Raw genomic sequence first — 18,126 nt, forward strand, 5'->3', positions numbered from 1 at the left:
CCTTTAAAGGATTACATATTTACCTGAAAAACAAAATCGGACCAAGGAATAGAAAAATATGCCAGAACCTTTTTTTCTTTCTTTCTTTGAGATTTTGATACTAATATGCCCTCCTTTGCTTTTGTGAAATGTTCTTCCAAAGATTTTGTGATTAAACACTGTCTCAAAAGCTCTGGTTTATACTGCTCAAATTCATCATGAAGGCAATGAAGGCAAAGTGACAGCGCAGAAAACTGCAAGCTTCCCTGCCCTCCAGTCATCACTCTATACTGGTCCATTTACAAAGGAACATCTGTGCTCYGTTGGAACCTATTCACTTGCATCCTTGCCAATAAGCTTGGAACAGGGATAACAGTTACCTATTAAATAAATGAAGAGTAAAACATTGAGATGATTGCTGCATGAAGAAGGACTGCCTAATTTGGCAAGCTCTGTCTAAGGACAGAGATGGGTTCAACTACAGAATGAACAACTGAGTTAGGTTATTTATCTTCTCACATGCAGGGGAAAAAAAAAAACTAAATGCGAGAAAACACTTTAAACATGTTACTTTCTGACACTGGAAAGTGATACAAAGTCAAAATCCTGTGGAAACACAGAAATAAACAAACATGATTAGCAAATAGCTATTTTCTAGTACAACAGATGAACATTAAATATGAGTAAACTTATGCCTAAAACCTACTGTCACTTCTGAAGGAGTACAAATGACATTTTCAGAAGCAGATACCACCATATTTGCAAAATTTAAGGGTTTTTTTTTTTTTTTTCCCCCTGCTTATTGTTTCAGGGTTTAATTATTAAGAATCTTACACTAATTTTCAAAAATGACAGAGATAAATCTGTAATAGTGCAGACTCTAGGGTTCATGACAGCCTTCAAGAGTTCTGAGAGACTGCCTGCTACACTGAAAGCTACATTTACAGGATGTATAAAAAGCGGACATTAATTGTGCAGTGGCCTTACTCAGATTGTCAATATTCGAATGGTAAAACAGACTAATTTGAAGGCTGTAAACACAAGAATGACTAAGAATAAAACATTGCCACCACTTGTTCGAGAAGAGGTATGATCTTGGTTTAGACAATTCATGTTGGTTGTAAGTCTTTCTGTAGATGAATAAATAAATACATCCAACTCATCAACTACTTAAATGCTGTTCTTTTGCTCTGACATACTTTAAATTTATCTACGTCTCTTTTGGATCAAGTAGCTGACAAATCACCACATTAATCTGTAAAGGATCCCATTAACAATATACAGAAGATTAATAACTTGTTTCATGGTATGATCACATTTTAGGATAGATATTTTTGTCTCCATTTACTTCAAAGGATCTTCAAAATTTGTTTGGATTTAATATTTTATAAATAGCTCCAAGTAAATTGTCTAAATTTCACTGAATATTAATATAAGCATCATCTGAGAATATACTTTTGTACTGATTCTCAAGGGATATGTTTATTAGCCTCATATCAAAGAGGAAAGAAAGAAAAACAAAAGGCAGGCAGATACTTCAGCCATAGCTGGCAACATTAGTGGCTGTGTCAAATCTCAGGTAATTATTTTGGTCCGTTAAATGTACCTGTTATGAAGTGAAGGCCACCCAGATTAATTTTACTAGATTAATCTGATCTGAGGTGAGCAAAGAAATAAGCAATAGACAAATTCATTATGTAATGATAGCCAACTTCACACTTTTGTAACATATGGGAGATGTAAGCCCAGTAGGTAATAGACCCCCTGGTGATAATTGTTGACTGGCCATACCAATAGAAAAAGTTGAAGCAATTGTCTACGGCCTGAATGATTAGTAATGTCATTAGCATCTAGTTCCAACAATTTACCATAGAAAGTAGCAAGAGTGGTAACAACAGTCTGGGGAGGAAACATACACATATGACCTGATAAAAGGCGGAGCTTGAAGTAAAACCACCAGGCGTAGAGGTCCAGCTGAACAGATGGAGTGGGGGTCCTGTTCTCACAGGTCCACAGTTCCAAAATAAATTGGACTGAAGTCTAGACCCCATGTGGTGTGAGCATGTTGTGTGCTGTAGAATAGAAATCTAGAATGTAAGTTGCTATCTTCCCCCATCTATCCTGCTTAGTAATATATGCCATTCAGTGATGTAGTTCTGTTCTTGCAGTCATCCAACCTAAATTGCTCTGTGATATTTGCCTTACTGCTACTTCAATTAGAAGAGATTTTATATATATATACATATATATAAAAATTTAGCACTGCATCCACAACATCAKTTTGTGCAAATTACCCTTGTATTTCATTTAACACTTTTTTTTATACACCATGTGTTGCCAGTAACATTTTAAACTGCCATTTCAAATTGAATTAATTGATTCAATTAATTACTCTGAAACGTCAAGTAGAAAAATACTGATTATTTATTTTTATTTTAAAATATATACATTTAAATTATAAAAATTTACTGAAACTCCAGTAAATTATGCAAAGGAAGTTTTGGTATTAACTTCAGTGTCACCATAAGCTCTTTTTCTGCACTCACTGGCATTTCTCCTACCATAAACGAGTACTGAAATCACACAGGTCTACAAAGCCACATCCTTAGTTCAATACCTGTCCAGGAATACCAGGTCAGGAATTCTGAAAAGACATTTGTCCCTTGTTTACTTGTTCTGCCAGTACTTTAAGGTGCTAGTCATCAAACACACAGTGGGATGATTAACTTTAACAGTTAATCGCTTTAACAGCTATTTTGCCCAGGTTGCACATGTGGAATTTGCTGTACATTACAGGGTAGAACTTGCAAAAAGGCTGCCCAAGTTCTGCTTTAATACTTGGAGAGCCTGACTCCAAGATAATGCGCTGAAGAAGAGTTTCACTGAGATGTGACCACCTAGTTGGTACAGCCTACATGGATCATTCTGTTTTTTTGTTTTTTTTTTTCTTAGTTAATGAATCCCAGGAATAAAAATGGCTCTTAGGCCTTTGAGGTGGTTATCTTTTGATGATCTAGAGAAATAAAACTGGTTGAGACAGCACAATTAAATTATGTCTTTAAATTAGGGAGAAATTAATACAGGCGGTACATATCCCATGATGATTCTTTGATATCAAATTAGCCCCAATGCTATCTATGCCACATGGCACTTCTTAGAAAAAAGCTTTTATTCTGTAATAAATTACTGCAGACCTTGTCATGTTTCCCATACTAAGTAAAATTTCCAGTAAGTGGAAAAAAAAAAAATAGCTTTTCTCATATAGATCTCTTTCCTGAAATCTGTGATAACTACGTCTTTACATATGTGTGACAATTTATCTGGTCCTCCATTTACTGTTCTCCCTAATGCCTCTTCACTTAAAACATGAAGCTCCCATTTAGCAATACAGTAAAGTGAGTTAATTAAATTAAGTGTTAGCACTAATTTATTTTGCAAATACCTGGAGGCTTCTATTTGCAGCGATGCCAAATGCAAAATCTSTACTGTTGCTAAAGAAAATTGTAAGAATCAAATAATTTTAAGAAAATACTAATAGCTTCTAAATATAAGCCTTTTTTTTCTCCTATGAATACTTCACTATGCGGTCTCTAAATTCTTATTTCTTACTGTTTACATATAAGGCTGGTAGCTTCCCAGTAGAAAAGATTTTAGAAGAGAAAATAAACAGGGAGTATTATGCACAAAGAAACTTTGGCCATCTGTGCCCCAAGGCAAGTGAACATGTTACTTTGAGGTAAAACAGAACAGCTAAATGCATAAATTTTACCACTTAACTCTCTGTGCAGCGAATGTGAGTTTATGTCAGTTTTTATCAACCTTATTCGTTTAGGTTCTGTGCATCAACAGTTACTGCAGAATACCTCATAAAGCAAATAAATGCATATATAAACAACAACATACATAAGTGTATATTTAAATAATGACAGTGCCAAACAACAATGCAAAATATAAGATCCTTTCGATAGTTACAGGTATTTTAAAAGACAAGGGAAAACTATCTCAGGGTTATTAATTCAATAATGTAATGTAATTGATAGAAATTGATAATTCTTACCAAGGAAACTGGGAATATATTTTAAATAGAAGTAACTTAGAGACATCTAATACATGCTCTACTCTGAGCTTTTCCTGTCAGAAAATCTCCTATAATTAATGAAAGAACTGCAATGACTTTCTGTTGCTATATTTATATGCTTTGTGATTGTTCAGATAATTGGTTTAACATTTAATTGGTTATCTTAGATCTTTGTGAGTGTATTGCATGTGTATGTACATGCACAAGTGATAAAAATGTTATTTTCTGTAAGTGTGGATACTTTCTAAATTGTCTGAAATTAAGATACATTTAATGGGTACTCATCCACAGTTCTAGAAAACTGAGTCTCCATTTGATAAAATTGTTTGAAGTCATTTCACTGTGAATAAATTTAAAAAAAATGCATTTAGGTGGAAAAATAATTCGGTGTACCAATTGGTAGATTATTGAATTGAATAGTATTGAAACTACATTAAGAAATTATGAAAAAGAAATCCTAGTATAGGAAATCAGCAAGTTTTTGTTGTTAAAAATAAATTAAAATCTCAGTTTTAGTATTTTAGAAGTATTGATTTAACATTTTTTGCACTCTGTTTAAACCATGAAGACAATTAAGGTGTAATTTTGTATTTTGTACCTGAATATTTTCATTTCTAAAAATATTAAATTGCATAGAAAATAATGAAAAAAAAAGAAGAATAATTTAGAAGGAAAAGAAAAATATTAATGGAGATCAAATCAGAAAGAAAGATGAAGATAAAAGAGGAAATCATATAATGAAGGAAGAGGAAGGAAATAACAGCAAGATATATTTCCAAATTTACCCACTAACTTTCAGAATAATTTTGAATAAATAATTAGGTATGAGACCTTAGTAGATCAAAGTAGACATATTTGACCATTAAAAAAAAAAAAAAAAAAAAAAAAAGGCAAAAAAGGCTTTTCAAAGAGCATTCTTAGCAGTAGTTCTCCTAAGGAAAAAGCTGGAGGCAACAATCTATCATTCAGCCACAAGAGAAGTACAGATACATCTGCATAAAGATGAATGCCGAGAGTGAAAGGGTTTTTGGTGTGTTTATTTTTTGAGTAGGATAGTATTTTAAAAATCAAATCAATAGATTTAAAAAGGAATAATATATTTTTATTTTCAAGAAAAAAATAATAAATAAATTAATGGCTCAATCAGGCAGAAAAAGTATCTCTGTGAGGAAAGCAAATGCAGATCTCTTTGCAGCAATTTTTCAAATTAATAGTGACAAATTATTAACACAACTGTATAATTCTTACCTTTGAAGGTACAGTGTCAATATTTCGCAGTGAATATGTTATATAGTGCCCTCAAAACTGCCATTTCTAACTTAGTATGTCATACTCAGGCCAACCTGCGGTTCATAGAATTCATAGTGCGCCAGCCAATCTTGGAATAGTGGACACAACCGATATCCTGAAGGCCCCTAAACACTGAGGTAACATGAAGTTTAGCAGTTACAGCCCCCTTCATTGTAATATAAGATGAAAGGGGAAGGTCAGATGGAAGTAAGCAACAAGAGTGTAACTGAGAGCATGTATTTTCCAGCCATTGGCTTCAGAGCAAAGAGTTGGGCCTGTACCAGTTGTACCAGATTTCAGAATTTCTGGGAAGTCACAACCTCATTGCTAAGCAACAACAATAGATTTCCTATAAAATCACTTTAGTTACCTTTTGCATTCTAAATTATACTTCTTGAGTTAGTAAATAATAAGAAAAACAGCTACGGTAAGCTAATGTAAAGGTACAGGTAAGGTTAAAGTGAGGGAAGGTGAACTGAAGTAAGGGCAGAAGGTGAACTGAAGTAAGGGGAGAAGGGCATATCTGAAGTAAGGGGAGAAGGGCATATCTGAGATCCTAGTCATTTTTAAAGGGATATGAGTGGAACATAAAGAGCCCATGAAGTAAGCAAATTCTAAAGTCACTGAAACTTTAGTCTATCATGTCATATTCCTCTAAAATTGAAGGCACTGTCCCAGTTAAAGAAAAAAAAATAATGTTCCAAAATGTTTAGGTGTTATATCTCCCCCTATCATTTAACAGCAAGCAGTAACTGGTAGTCAAAAGCCAACTGTGAAGAATAAGGTGAAGAAAATATTGCAGGTACCTCATTATTTATATTTTCTGTGAATCTGTGAACAGAACTCACAATCTATTCAGAAGTTTCCTAGTCAGATTACAGTACTTGCATGGTCAGAAAGAAAATTGCTTCCTCTCAAGGAAAGTACCTGTGCAAATATGGCCAAAGAATAAAACAAATAATAAAGAGTAAAATAACAAGTGAAATATAAAGTTAAAGGGCACTAGTCAAAAGCATTAAGCAGGATGTAATGACGCAAAATTGAAAGGGCCTGTGTTTGTTTTTTGTTTCAGAAAATCAAGGGCAAAATGAACCTGATCTACTTTTGACTAGATGTGTTCACAGTTCAAATAATATACTTCAAATAACATTTCTTAGTTTAATATATTTAATTACCTCATTTGCCTTTACTGATCATTGTCCATACAATACATACAATAACATGATTTCTCTTACTGTTATGTAAGAATAAACTCACATAGTCCGGTACATTCTTGGCAAATAAAACTGAACTAGTTAATTGGAATAATCTATATAAAAAGATTGCTACTTACAGTATAACCAAATGCAAAAGAAAAAAAATCCGGAATTCTTATGAATATTAAATTAATAAGAAATTAATTATAAAATATCATCTAATGTAAGTATAAAGGACCAAGCTGAAACACCTAAACATCTAAACATCTGCTAATTTCAATCAATTTTCAATCAATCAATCAATCAATCTATCTATCTATCTATCTATCTATATGAAAAATCATCACTAGGGCAGCATTCTGGCTGTGTCTATAGAGATGGGAGGGCTGCTGCTCAGCAACAGAATTCCACAGTCAGGGTATAATGCGAGATTGCCAAGTGCTATAAAGTGCTGCAGTTATGAGACATGCTGGTAAACACCATGGCAGTGTGGTCTGACCAGTGACTGAAGGGGATAGGAGGCCTGTCTGTGACAAATTTTTGAAGAAATAGTTTATTTATGAACACACTTTACAAATAATGCTATAGCATCAAAAATATAAAGCAGTAATACCATCCACCTGGAATAAAATGCCTAACAAAAATCTTAATTCGTTGTAGGTTCTTATATACTACTTGCATGGAAATAAGAACTGCAGAATTATATGTTTTGTACAAAGGAAAACAGGGAGGTCATTAATGGMGCAAGTCTGAGCTATCATGAGCTATCATCATATTACTAGTTGACAAATCATCAATGTAACCTCAATTCACAAGATTTGCCTATTTACCATATTTTAGTTGCTAAAACCTCTTTTTTAGAACATATAACAAGGAGGACTCTCAGAAGGAATTATCTCAAAATCAACTTCAATGTTTTTTGGATACCCTTGCTATGAATTAAGGAAATTCACCCTGAGTTAGAACGTTCTGAAGTTCCCCAGCTTTGTGTGTAGAAAGACAGTAAATCAGAAATAACTATCTTAGGACACTGTAGTAAGGCCTAAGACAATCTTATTCAAAAGTGGGTCTCATCTCTCTCTTCAATTCATCCCATGTTTTCAGAGCTACTGCAAACTATGGACCCTCCAGCTATCCCCATATCCCTAGTCAGTCAGAAAAATAACACGTTACGCTAGGACTCATTGCTGAAATATCATTGAATCTTTTCCTCCTATAGACATGGGAGTTGAAAACTAGAGTTCTTCTGTCTAGTAGTGTTACCAAAGGCTAGGGAGAGCAGCAGGGAATCCAAGGCAGTCAGCTTCATGAAAAATTGCACTGCTAGGAAGAAAAAATTGAAACAGCAAGAGATGGACCTATGCTAGCTCACTAAATTCTTGTATAAAGAGCAAGAAGGAGATAGCAACAAATGATCCGTAAGACTTAAAAAGAACATTACAAGGTAAATTCTAAAAAGCTTGGAAACAGCAAAACAGAACTAAACCAACTCAAAGCTACCTTTTTGCTTTGTTTTGTTTAACTTACAGCATTTACGTGACAAGTAGTCAGAAGGGTACTGTAAACTTGTATTTGCAAGCAACAAAACTCTAATAAACGACTCCTCAGTAGGATGCATTTGCAACATCTGCAACAGTATAACTTCTTTGCAATTTGTAACATTTGCAAGAGTGGGACACAGAGGAAGCAGATATGCTAAATAGGAAGCGTCAACTCTTCAAACTAAGCAGAGCACTACCTTTGAATATCTTTGAACAGGACAATAACTTAATCTAGAATTTCATATTGCTCAGAAGATAAAAAAGAGAAAGAAAATCTAATTAATCATGACATTCATAAGGTTGGTTACAAGCTTGGAGTGATTTGTTTTCACTCTGAATTGCAATTAAAAATCCCCCTCCATCTTAGCCAGAAAGGAGGATTTCAAAAAGTGGTGTGTCAAAATTTGTAGTTTTTTAAATGGTTCCAGCAAATCACATTCATTTTTATATATTTACTTAATTATTTATTTTTAGCAGGTGCACCTCTTCAGCTAGACGACTTTTTCCAATCTGTACTGTGTATTTATATTACATGACATGCCCTGCACGTGTGTATGAAAAGAGATTGATGCACTGTGCAAAAGTAGAACCTTTCTCCCTGGTTAAGCACAACATGAAATCCCATGCTGTAATTCTCACGATATACTTACTATAGCAGCATTTCAAAAGAAATTTGTCAAACAACAGTATACAGGTATGAAGAAAACATTTTGGTTCATCTGATAAGTCAAATTTAAGTTACAATATATAATTTTTGAATGAGTAGTATCTGAAAGGCACAAATTTCTCATTCCCTAAATATGAATGGCTTTAGGAAAGAGTTTCCTAAGAGTAATCATTTAAGAAAAACATTCTCTCTAAAAATGGTATATGGAAACACACCAGATGAAAGAACACAAACAGATACATAGTAATACCTTGTCATGAATGATGTATATATGTACTTTGAAAAGAAAATAAAAACAAACCTTGGGCATTTTGATACATCTGAAGGGAAAAAAAGAAAAAAAGAACCTCAACCTGATCTTAAGACTAGATCTTCAATACACTSTTCAATTATCCAGAGTTCTGTGGCTTTTAACACTAGTAGAAGTCAAGGATGAAAAATCTCACATTTCAGCACACCTAAAAATGAATCTATTATTTTCAAAATGTAGACATGAATTTACAGGAGGTAATTAATGTTTTATAGCTCCCACGTTTCAACATACTGGTAAGATATGTCTYTCTGGAAAGAGAGCCTGCAAATAAATGCATTTTCCTTCATATCTTTCATTACACAAAGGATATGTGTTAAATGGCATTAAGTAATTTAAGGATGTAAAACAACACGGAATCTGAAAACGACTGGAAAAGACTATGATTAAAAAAACTTTACATTCATAATTGCCATGGTCCTATAACAAATGTTCATCTTTAAACAAAAAAAAATATATTCTTCTGTTGCACTGATAGACAAATTAAGAAAAGATCTTATTCTCTATTGCTCATTCTGCCCTAAAAATAAAGTCCTGACCTGTCAGACTTAAACTTTCCTTTCCTCTCTACACTGTGGTTATCGAATTCTCTGCTAACATATCTCTCTACTTTCCATCTGAAAAGCTGGATGAAATTTTGCTTTACAAAATTTCAAAATATTATTCTCGTACCTTTTCATTTTGACTAACCTAAGCACTGTTTGGTTGTGCAATTCCTTCCATGTATTCTTGTATTATTGAACTATCAACTTGGCCATGAAAGATTACTTATAAATGGCTTTTAGAGTTTAGTGAATAGAGCACTATATTAACTCATTTCAAGCTAAYTGATCTCCACCATACTAAAATCCAAAATCCATTCAAAAATGGCTATACTGTAGTAAACTGAATAAAGCTTCATTATTATTGTAGTAAATTATGTTCTTCCACAAATAAGTCAGAGACCCCAAAGAAAACACATATTCCACATAGTTTAATAAATACCCGTGAGCAGTCAGTATTTAGCAACCAATAGGAATTTAATGTCTTGATTTTTATCATAAATGTGAAAAAAAAATCATTAAAATTCTCTAAAAGTCAAAGGAAGAAATATAAAATGGAAATGTACTACAGGAACAATTTTAAGCCAAGGTGCTAAGACTCTCATTTCTCAGCAGTAATTTAACATATTTTCTTTAGCTTTCCTTTTATAAAAAATACATTGTCTTTGAAAAGACAAATAAGGACTACATATTAACGGATATTTGAATTGGTTTATTTTTTCAGATATCTTCCATAGTCTAAACACTTTATATATAAAAACGTTAACTGACTTAATGCTTTCTGTAAGATTTAATGATTTCAAATGTCAAAGGTCATTCACAAATAGTCAGCTCTAAATTGTTACACAATATGAAATATAATAAGTTTGCTGCTGGAAAGACCACACTTCCCTTTACAGGAGAGAACTTCCTCTATAGTAAAAAGTTCCACAATATGATAACTCTGTGCTTTTCGTGTTTTTCTTCCATATGTGCTTTTACTGCTTATACAAAGCACTRAATCTGCTTTCCTTGAAGTGAAATAAACACTCAGCTAATTTTGCAAAGAAACAATCCTTATGTCTCAATAATACACTATTAAAACATGCTGTAAGAAGATAATTTCTGCAACTGACTTAATTTATTGTGAGATAAAGTTGAACATCTTTTTTTCCCTTAACTATATTAATGAACTCATGAATACAGTCTTCAAAAATACTGGTATATGAAGGAAATGATATGTAGTTGTTGAAATATATATAGATTCTACATTTTTGACTTTTCTGGTGATAAAATCCAGCTGTTATCCTGTAYTTCACTAACAATAATTAAAATATATAGTTATAAACATTTTTTTTTTCACAAGGGTAGCTGGRATCTCTTTTTGTCCTTTATTGTGGTTAACAATTAAAAAGAATAATCTACTGTTGGAACAGAGACAAAGACAAAAAGCCTACCTTCTCTGGATCAACTGTTGTAATAACCCACACACAGTGTGCATTGTCTTCATATTGGACTGGATAATTCGGTGAGGTGATAATTCCACTTGGTCCACGTAAATTGGAACCACATGTTCTAGCTAAAATGACAAACATCAAGTCATATGCTTTTCACCTGTGGCTTTTTACGCTATACATTTCTTAGTAAATTTTGTAAAATCACGATACAATTGCCAAACAATTACTTGTTGTGAAATAATTACAGCTGATATATTCTGTTACAGTCTGCCTTTGAAGGGGTTTSATCCAGTCAGAAAAAATCTGAAAAGTGATCTACAGAGCATGGAAATTAGGACTTTTCTGTTAATCAACTTAACATGTATATTAATTCTTATCTTAGTTAAAGATGCTAAAAATCAACAATCTAGTTCACACCGTATCCAGTACTTAAGATACATGTTAACTTCTAAATACCTGAATTTCAGAATTTATCAGCATAATTCTCATTAACTTTTGATAGAATTTAAATTCTTCATTTACACAAGATTCAGTGTTGGTAAGAAGAACAGCTACMCTCATTAAAGCTTACTTATTCTTTTCCTGAATATTGTACTAGAATACCTCATGTAATTGTGGTAATTCTGAAAATTTTATTTACCTGTCTCCATTTTAAAGCATGGAATAATTTCCTTACCTCATTGAATTGTTTTCTGTGAAAATGTCTGGCTATCTTAATGGCAGAGACTGTCTTAACACAGTTCCATGAATTTCAATTACATCTCAGACATCGTATTTAAACCTCGCTTAATGATCTCTGTCAGCAGAACGCAAAAAAACCTCTCATCCAATTCATCCAAAGTATCAATGGGAAACATTAAAAAGCTGTCCATGCATGTGATGTCGAAAAATACAACTCTTCATGTTTAAGTGTGTCACTATATGCCACTTAATAGTTATACAGAAACTCAGCATGTATCTACCAAACAAAATATATTCTGTCAACTACTAAAATAACAAAAGCAGATTCATTTAATCTGAAAGAGGTTTCTCATCTCAGCAACCACTCTAAAGAAGCCTATAGCATCCTAACTAGCAGATAATTATTACTTACTAATTTATAGTTACTTAGTTCTGCACATGGTCTGCAACAGCAGGCACAAAACCACAGATGCAACCTGATGGCAACAGGTCTCGGAATATAGCTTGCAGCTTGTCTTCCCAAGCTATACACTAGGGAAATAAATATATATATATCTTTCTCTCAGGTCTTCTTAGAATATCTTACAGTCAAGATCTGAAGATCTCAGAAATCTGTTTGAGAAATGATACTGAAAAAAAATTGCAGAAAATTTCTAGGGCAGTTTTATGAACAAGTTGAAGAAAGCAGGAATTAATTGCTGGTATGTTCTATGTAGAATTCAAAAAAAATAGCAACCAAAAAACAGAAACATTTACATTTACATCAGCACTGTTAGGGCTCTGAGGGCACCTTCTCGCACGATGTGCCTGATGACCCTGGCTTGGAGCATCCCGTGCTTCTCCTTCCACTCGGCTCTCCTCCAGGGCCTGGTGCTCTGGCAGGGCGGTGGGATGGCGCTGCCAGCCTGGCTGGGGAGCTCTCACCACCCCAGGGAGCAGCCAGCCCAGGGGCACCCTGAGCAGCACACGCATGGGAACTGTAGGCTGCTTAATGTGATAATTAAGGTGCTAAGCAATGACGAGATAGTCTCTGGGGTTGCTCATCACATGGCAGTTGTGAAAGTTTAGCTACAATTTTGCAAGTACAATTGAGAAAACTAACTTTTTTTTTTTTTTTTGAATGAGATTTTAATAGAGATGTCAGACTAATATATCCTGTTCTGTTAGTTGTTTACTGGAGGGAATAAAGCATAATAAAGATTTGAAGATAATATTTTGGAAGGAACAACTAACTCTAATAATAACATACAAATAATTCAGGAGCCAATAGCCCGTTTCTGCTGAGTGTTATTTTAGTCATGCATAGATTATTTCAGCTTATTTTTGAAGTATATTAGCAAACAAGAATAAATTCAACAGGAGTAGGAGGAAAGTGAATGATGCAGTTGTATAAACACATTACTTCATAGTACTGTGAAACCAAATACTAAGAAGATGTATTTAGATTTTTCATTTAGGATTAACCCTGAATACAAGTGAATACAAGATTTATTTTTTTTATTTTTTTCTATATTTTAGATTGTCCATTTAGGTTGGTATGTCCATTTAATGTTAGCCATGCTTTATGTTCTATAGCTTGTAATAGGAAGCATAATTTGCAGGAATATCATTTATGTCATCTTACAATTTAAACAACCATTTCTGCAGCGGGAAAAACATGTTTTCTCCTCCAGTGTTATGGTGGCTGACTTCTGATGAATGAACATTGGTGGCCTCCTGTAAAGCCTTTTACATTACAGTATAATGACTGTATTGTTCTGAAGACTAATAATCTGTTCCCTTGTTTGTAAAAAGGTCTGCCAAAAAATATCCAAATTCTAGTAAAGGAAAATGATTTGGATTAAGCAAGTTAAAGCTAGTCAACTTACATCACTGAGAAATGCACTGGGAAATGCACTGCAATAATGCTCCTATCAGTCAATAATGCTCAATASAGTCAGTACAAAACACACTTAACCCGGAAAAAGATGTGCAAGATTCTTGGGCAAGTAAACACAGCATGCTTAGGTWGTGTTAAATGTGAATAATATCTAAGTTATTTTCATATATTTTGGAAAAATGTTAGCTAGTTCATATTTGTTTAACATGAAACTCCACTGTGTTCTCAGGAGAAAATAAAGATTTGATTTTTATCTAAATCTACCTGCAGGGAAGGTAATCCTGTCACTAAAGACAAATCTTTCAACTTTCCCTTGATGCAGATTTGAATGGTATTAAAAACAGCCCTAGGAAAAGGACACTATGAAAACATGTGCATAATTTAGCAATTTAGCATGTACTTAGCAAAAAAGCATGGACTATGTGAGAATGTCAGGATTTCATATAGAATAGTTTAACCTAGGCATAACTAGCTTAACCTAAATAGATCTTAATTAGAATATATTTGACATGACAATGTTACACTACCAAATGGAAAATAGTGCATTAAACTGATATTTATGCACYTTTGTCAGCTTTTGTAAAAAGCTTCTCATGCTACAGAAAGATCTTTGCATATACATATGATGTTATTACATTTTTTTGCTGTCTTTCAAACATCTTTCAGTTACATTTCTAAACAAAAATTATAAGTTACACTTTCAAACTTTAGGAAAAATTCCATTGAATGCACTTACCACGGCAAATTGGCCTGTGGTCACTCCAGGCAGCCAGAGTATCTGTCACTCTCTGGCAAGTGATGCTCTTCGAACCTTGCAGCACATAATTATCTTCACAGGAAAACTGTACACTTGCACCCACCCTAGCAGAATAAAAGGAGGATGAAGGACAGAATTGAAATATCTTGCATATAAAAAGCCATATTTCCAGCTTCATTGAATTTTTCTGATAAAACTTTTCTAGGTTTAAAATGATTAATTTAAAAGGATTTAAATATTGTCCTTACACTTATTTTTATAACACATTTGAAGCTTACTAAAGCAAAAATGTTTTGCAAAAATATTTTGCAAAAGTATGGTGATTATGTTAGTTTTGATTTATTTTCAAATTTTAAATTTTGCTCTGTGGAATGTTTTATAAATTTATTCCATTTTTAAAAGAATTTCTTACTACACAGTATTGATCAACTATTATGTAAAGTGACTATACTCTATATGTAGAGAGAATATACTCTGTAGTCATAACTTTGTTATAGAGTAAACTCAAACAYGGCTTTCCAAAACAGCATTGTTGCATCTATTTATATTTTTTCTGCCCTAAAGCATTTCTACTTTTTTGTGACATTTTTTTCACTGCCTGTCAGAATCAGACAAATTTGTTGCTATTTGTTTTTCTGCTTTTCATTTTGTATCTGATAGCTCTTAGAGGTAACTAAATGTTCTCAATACAGACAATTTCTCAATTTTTTTAAGTCAATGAATTCAGGGAATTGCTGGATGACAGTCAGAAAGCTCAGTGATCAAAACAGTGTTCTGGACAAAAGCAAAGGTAATTACACTCAGTAGCTTCCAGTATATTTCTACTTTACAAGAACAAATATTTCATCAGTTTCCTAAAAGCATATAAAAGGTTAACTACATTGCTTGCCAATATTGCAATGTGTTTTTATGCTTTCACCATAGATTTAATAGTCTTTTTTTTTTTTTTTTATAAAAAAAAATTTTNATACAAATCTGGGATGGATACATAAAACAAAAGAAAGCAAGTAACTGATTTAAAGTTTGGATTTGCGATTCCTAATTTGATGCACTTGATTACTTCCTCAGAAGCAAAAAAATAAAAAATAAAAAATAAAAAATAAAAAAGGTGCAAGATCTGCACCTGGGGAGGAATGAGGAATAACTTCGGACACCAGTACAGACTGGGGACTGACCCTCTGGAGAGCAGCCTCGCAGAGAGGGACCTGGGCGTTGTGGTGGATGACAAGATGACCACGAGGCAGCAGTGTGCCCTGTTGGCCAAGAAGGCCAGTGGGATACCGGGGTGCATTAAGAAGAGCGTCTCCAGCAGGTCGAGAGAAGTGATCGTCCCCCTGTAAACAACCCTGGTGAGGCCACAGCTGGCTGTGTGTCCAGTGCACATGCTTTAGATGTACAGGGGGGTCTATGATTMTGTGATTAGAACTGGTGTTTTCATAATAACATCATTTTAAAAATATTAGTCCTGAACTGATATATTAATTTTACTTATGAAGTTAATCCATACAATTACAATGCTACATTTTTACTAATATTTTTACCTACTTCATTATTTTCTTCCAAAGCTCCTAAAACAACATATATCTGAAGACTAATAATGTGAACTTCATATATTTTACACAATTAACATAATTTTCTGAAATGTTTTGTCACAAACTGACACTGAATACAATACACTGACCATACTGTACAATATGTGTACATATATATATATAATATACATATAGTGTGTGTATATATAGTATATAATGTGTCTCTATAAATAGAGTGTACATAGATATAAAAGAGAACTTAGTAAAAGCTAAGTTGGATTTAAAGAACAAGGTAGGAATGCAAAGAACTCAAAAGTTAATCAAGGTTATAATTAAAGACAGAGAAAAGCTTGAATAACAACTCTAAGAATTGACAAATATGACAAAGTTATTTCAGGATTTCTGATAAAACTTTAGCTAGGCTACAGAATAGCACTCAGAGATGTCACCAGGATGTCTGAGATAGTGCTGAACACAGTGACGCTCTGCAAAGCGTGCTTTAATATCAGCTTGGCTGCATCCTTTGTGAAGCAGCTATTGTTGAAGCATCAGATTTCTGCCATGAGTATGACAACTGACACTTTGAGAAAAGCACTTTAATGTCATTTTAATTCTACCAAGGCTGACAAACATAAAAATAATGAAAGCCATATTCAAAAGATATTCCAGACAAAGCTACTACATTCTGCAGAATGGAGGTATGGGCTATTGTATTACTGTGTACATAAGAAAATGATTTTTTTTTTTTGCAAATAAATGATGAAGTAAGCTTAAAAGCTATATTCTACCTAACAGATTATAAAACTCACATCCATAAATGAAAACAAATGAAATTCATCAAAGACAACATCAAAGCATGACATTAAGGTGTTCCTTGTTTGTTTGTTTGCTTCCCCCCCCCCACTTGGGAAACTTTTGTTTGTTATTTTGATGGCAAAAATGACTGAATAACAAAAAATGTTTACATATAAAATTATTCTATAACACATACCCTACAGATAGCTGAATCGAGCTACATACTTTTAGGTGTTTTAGAGCACAATAATCAATAATGAAAATTTTAAGTGAGTCGAATCACGTTAACTCTTTTATATTTCAGACAAACAGATATATTTCTAAATAAGATCCCAGGGAACAGGATGCAACTGGGCAAGAGAGTTTGCATTAAGAGTACTTGTCCCTTGAGGACAAGTTCTAAATTACCTAATCCCACCATTTTCTGCCTGACATTTTCAATTAAAACAAATGGCATTTTAAGAAAGTACTTTGATATGAAATTTCAAAAGAATTTATTAATTGAACTCACTTTGTAAATTCGTGTTTTTCATTTCTTTAATTCCCATCTTTATTCCCCTTGCTACTGAATGCAACCATGCACACTGAAAGACTTAGTTTTGATTCTGTATTCTTAAATATATACTTTAAACAGGGTAGAATAAATCACTTTTCCTTTCTTCTTCTTCTTACATTTTACTTATGACCCAAACTTTGAACCAAAGCAAAAACTTATTCTTAATTAAGAAGTTGAGGAGAGGATAAAGCTCTGGTTGAGAGCCGGTAGGTGAGGATTAAGGGGCAGGCCAACAGGTGCAACACTGTCATTGGAATTTACTATAGTCCTGATCAGGAAATGGGAGTGGATGAAGCTTTCTACAGATAGCTGCTAGAAGCCCCCCGATCACGAGGCCTAGTCCTAGGACTTCAACTATCCTGATGTCTGCTGGGATAATCACACAGCCAGAAACAGACAGTCCAGGAGGTTCCTGCAGAACATTGCAGACCTGCAGGTGGTTGACAAGCCAACAAGGCACAGCTAGACCTGATGCTAACAAACAGAGATGGTCTAGTGGGAAATGAGAGGGTTGGGGGCAGTCTTGGCTGCAGTGACTATGAGATGTGGGAATTTATGATCCTGCGTGGAGCAAGACGGGCAAGAAGTAGGATTGCAGCTCTGGACTTCAAGAGAGACAACTTTGACCCCTTCAGGGAGCTCCTTGGAGGAATCTCCTGGGTCAGGGTACTAGAAGGAAAGCAGGCCCAGGAGAGCTGGCTAACACTAAAGCACCACATCTTCCAAGCTTAATATTAGTGCATTCCCACAAGAAATAAGTTGAGTAAAGGGGGCAGGGGACCTGCATGGATGGGGAAGGAGCTGTTGCATAAATATAATGAGAAAAAGAGAGCATACATCATGTGGAAGAAGGGCTAGGCTGCATGGGAAGAATATAGGCACACTGT

At 33.9% G+C, this 18,126-nt stretch overlaps 1 protein-coding gene across 1 annotated transcript in view; it reads right to left on the reverse strand.

The window, feature by feature from the left end:
* The window catches only part of CSMD1 (CUB and Sushi multiple domains 1), a 471,181-nt gene that overhangs the window by 255,949 nt on the left and 197,106 nt on the right, over nucleotides 1–18,126 (reverse strand). The window contains exons 7-8 of the mRNA XM_026033888.1: nucleotides 14,336–14,460; nucleotides 11,040–11,161 (exon numbers count right to left, since the gene is read on the reverse strand). Coding sequence (XP_025889673.1) covers nucleotides 11,040–11,161; nucleotides 14,336–14,460 — 247 coding nt within the window. The remainder of the gene's footprint in view (nucleotides 1–11,039; nucleotides 11,162–14,335; nucleotides 14,461–18,126) is intronic.

The sequence above is a fragment of the Nothoprocta perdicaria genome, unplaced genomic scaffold, assembly GCF_003342845.1.
Source record: "Nothoprocta perdicaria isolate Ctin4 unplaced genomic scaffold, notPer1 scaffold_136, whole genome shotgun sequence".
In the NCBI taxonomy this organism is placed as follows: domain Eukaryota; kingdom Metazoa; phylum Chordata; class Aves; order Tinamiformes; family Tinamidae; genus Nothoprocta; species Nothoprocta perdicaria.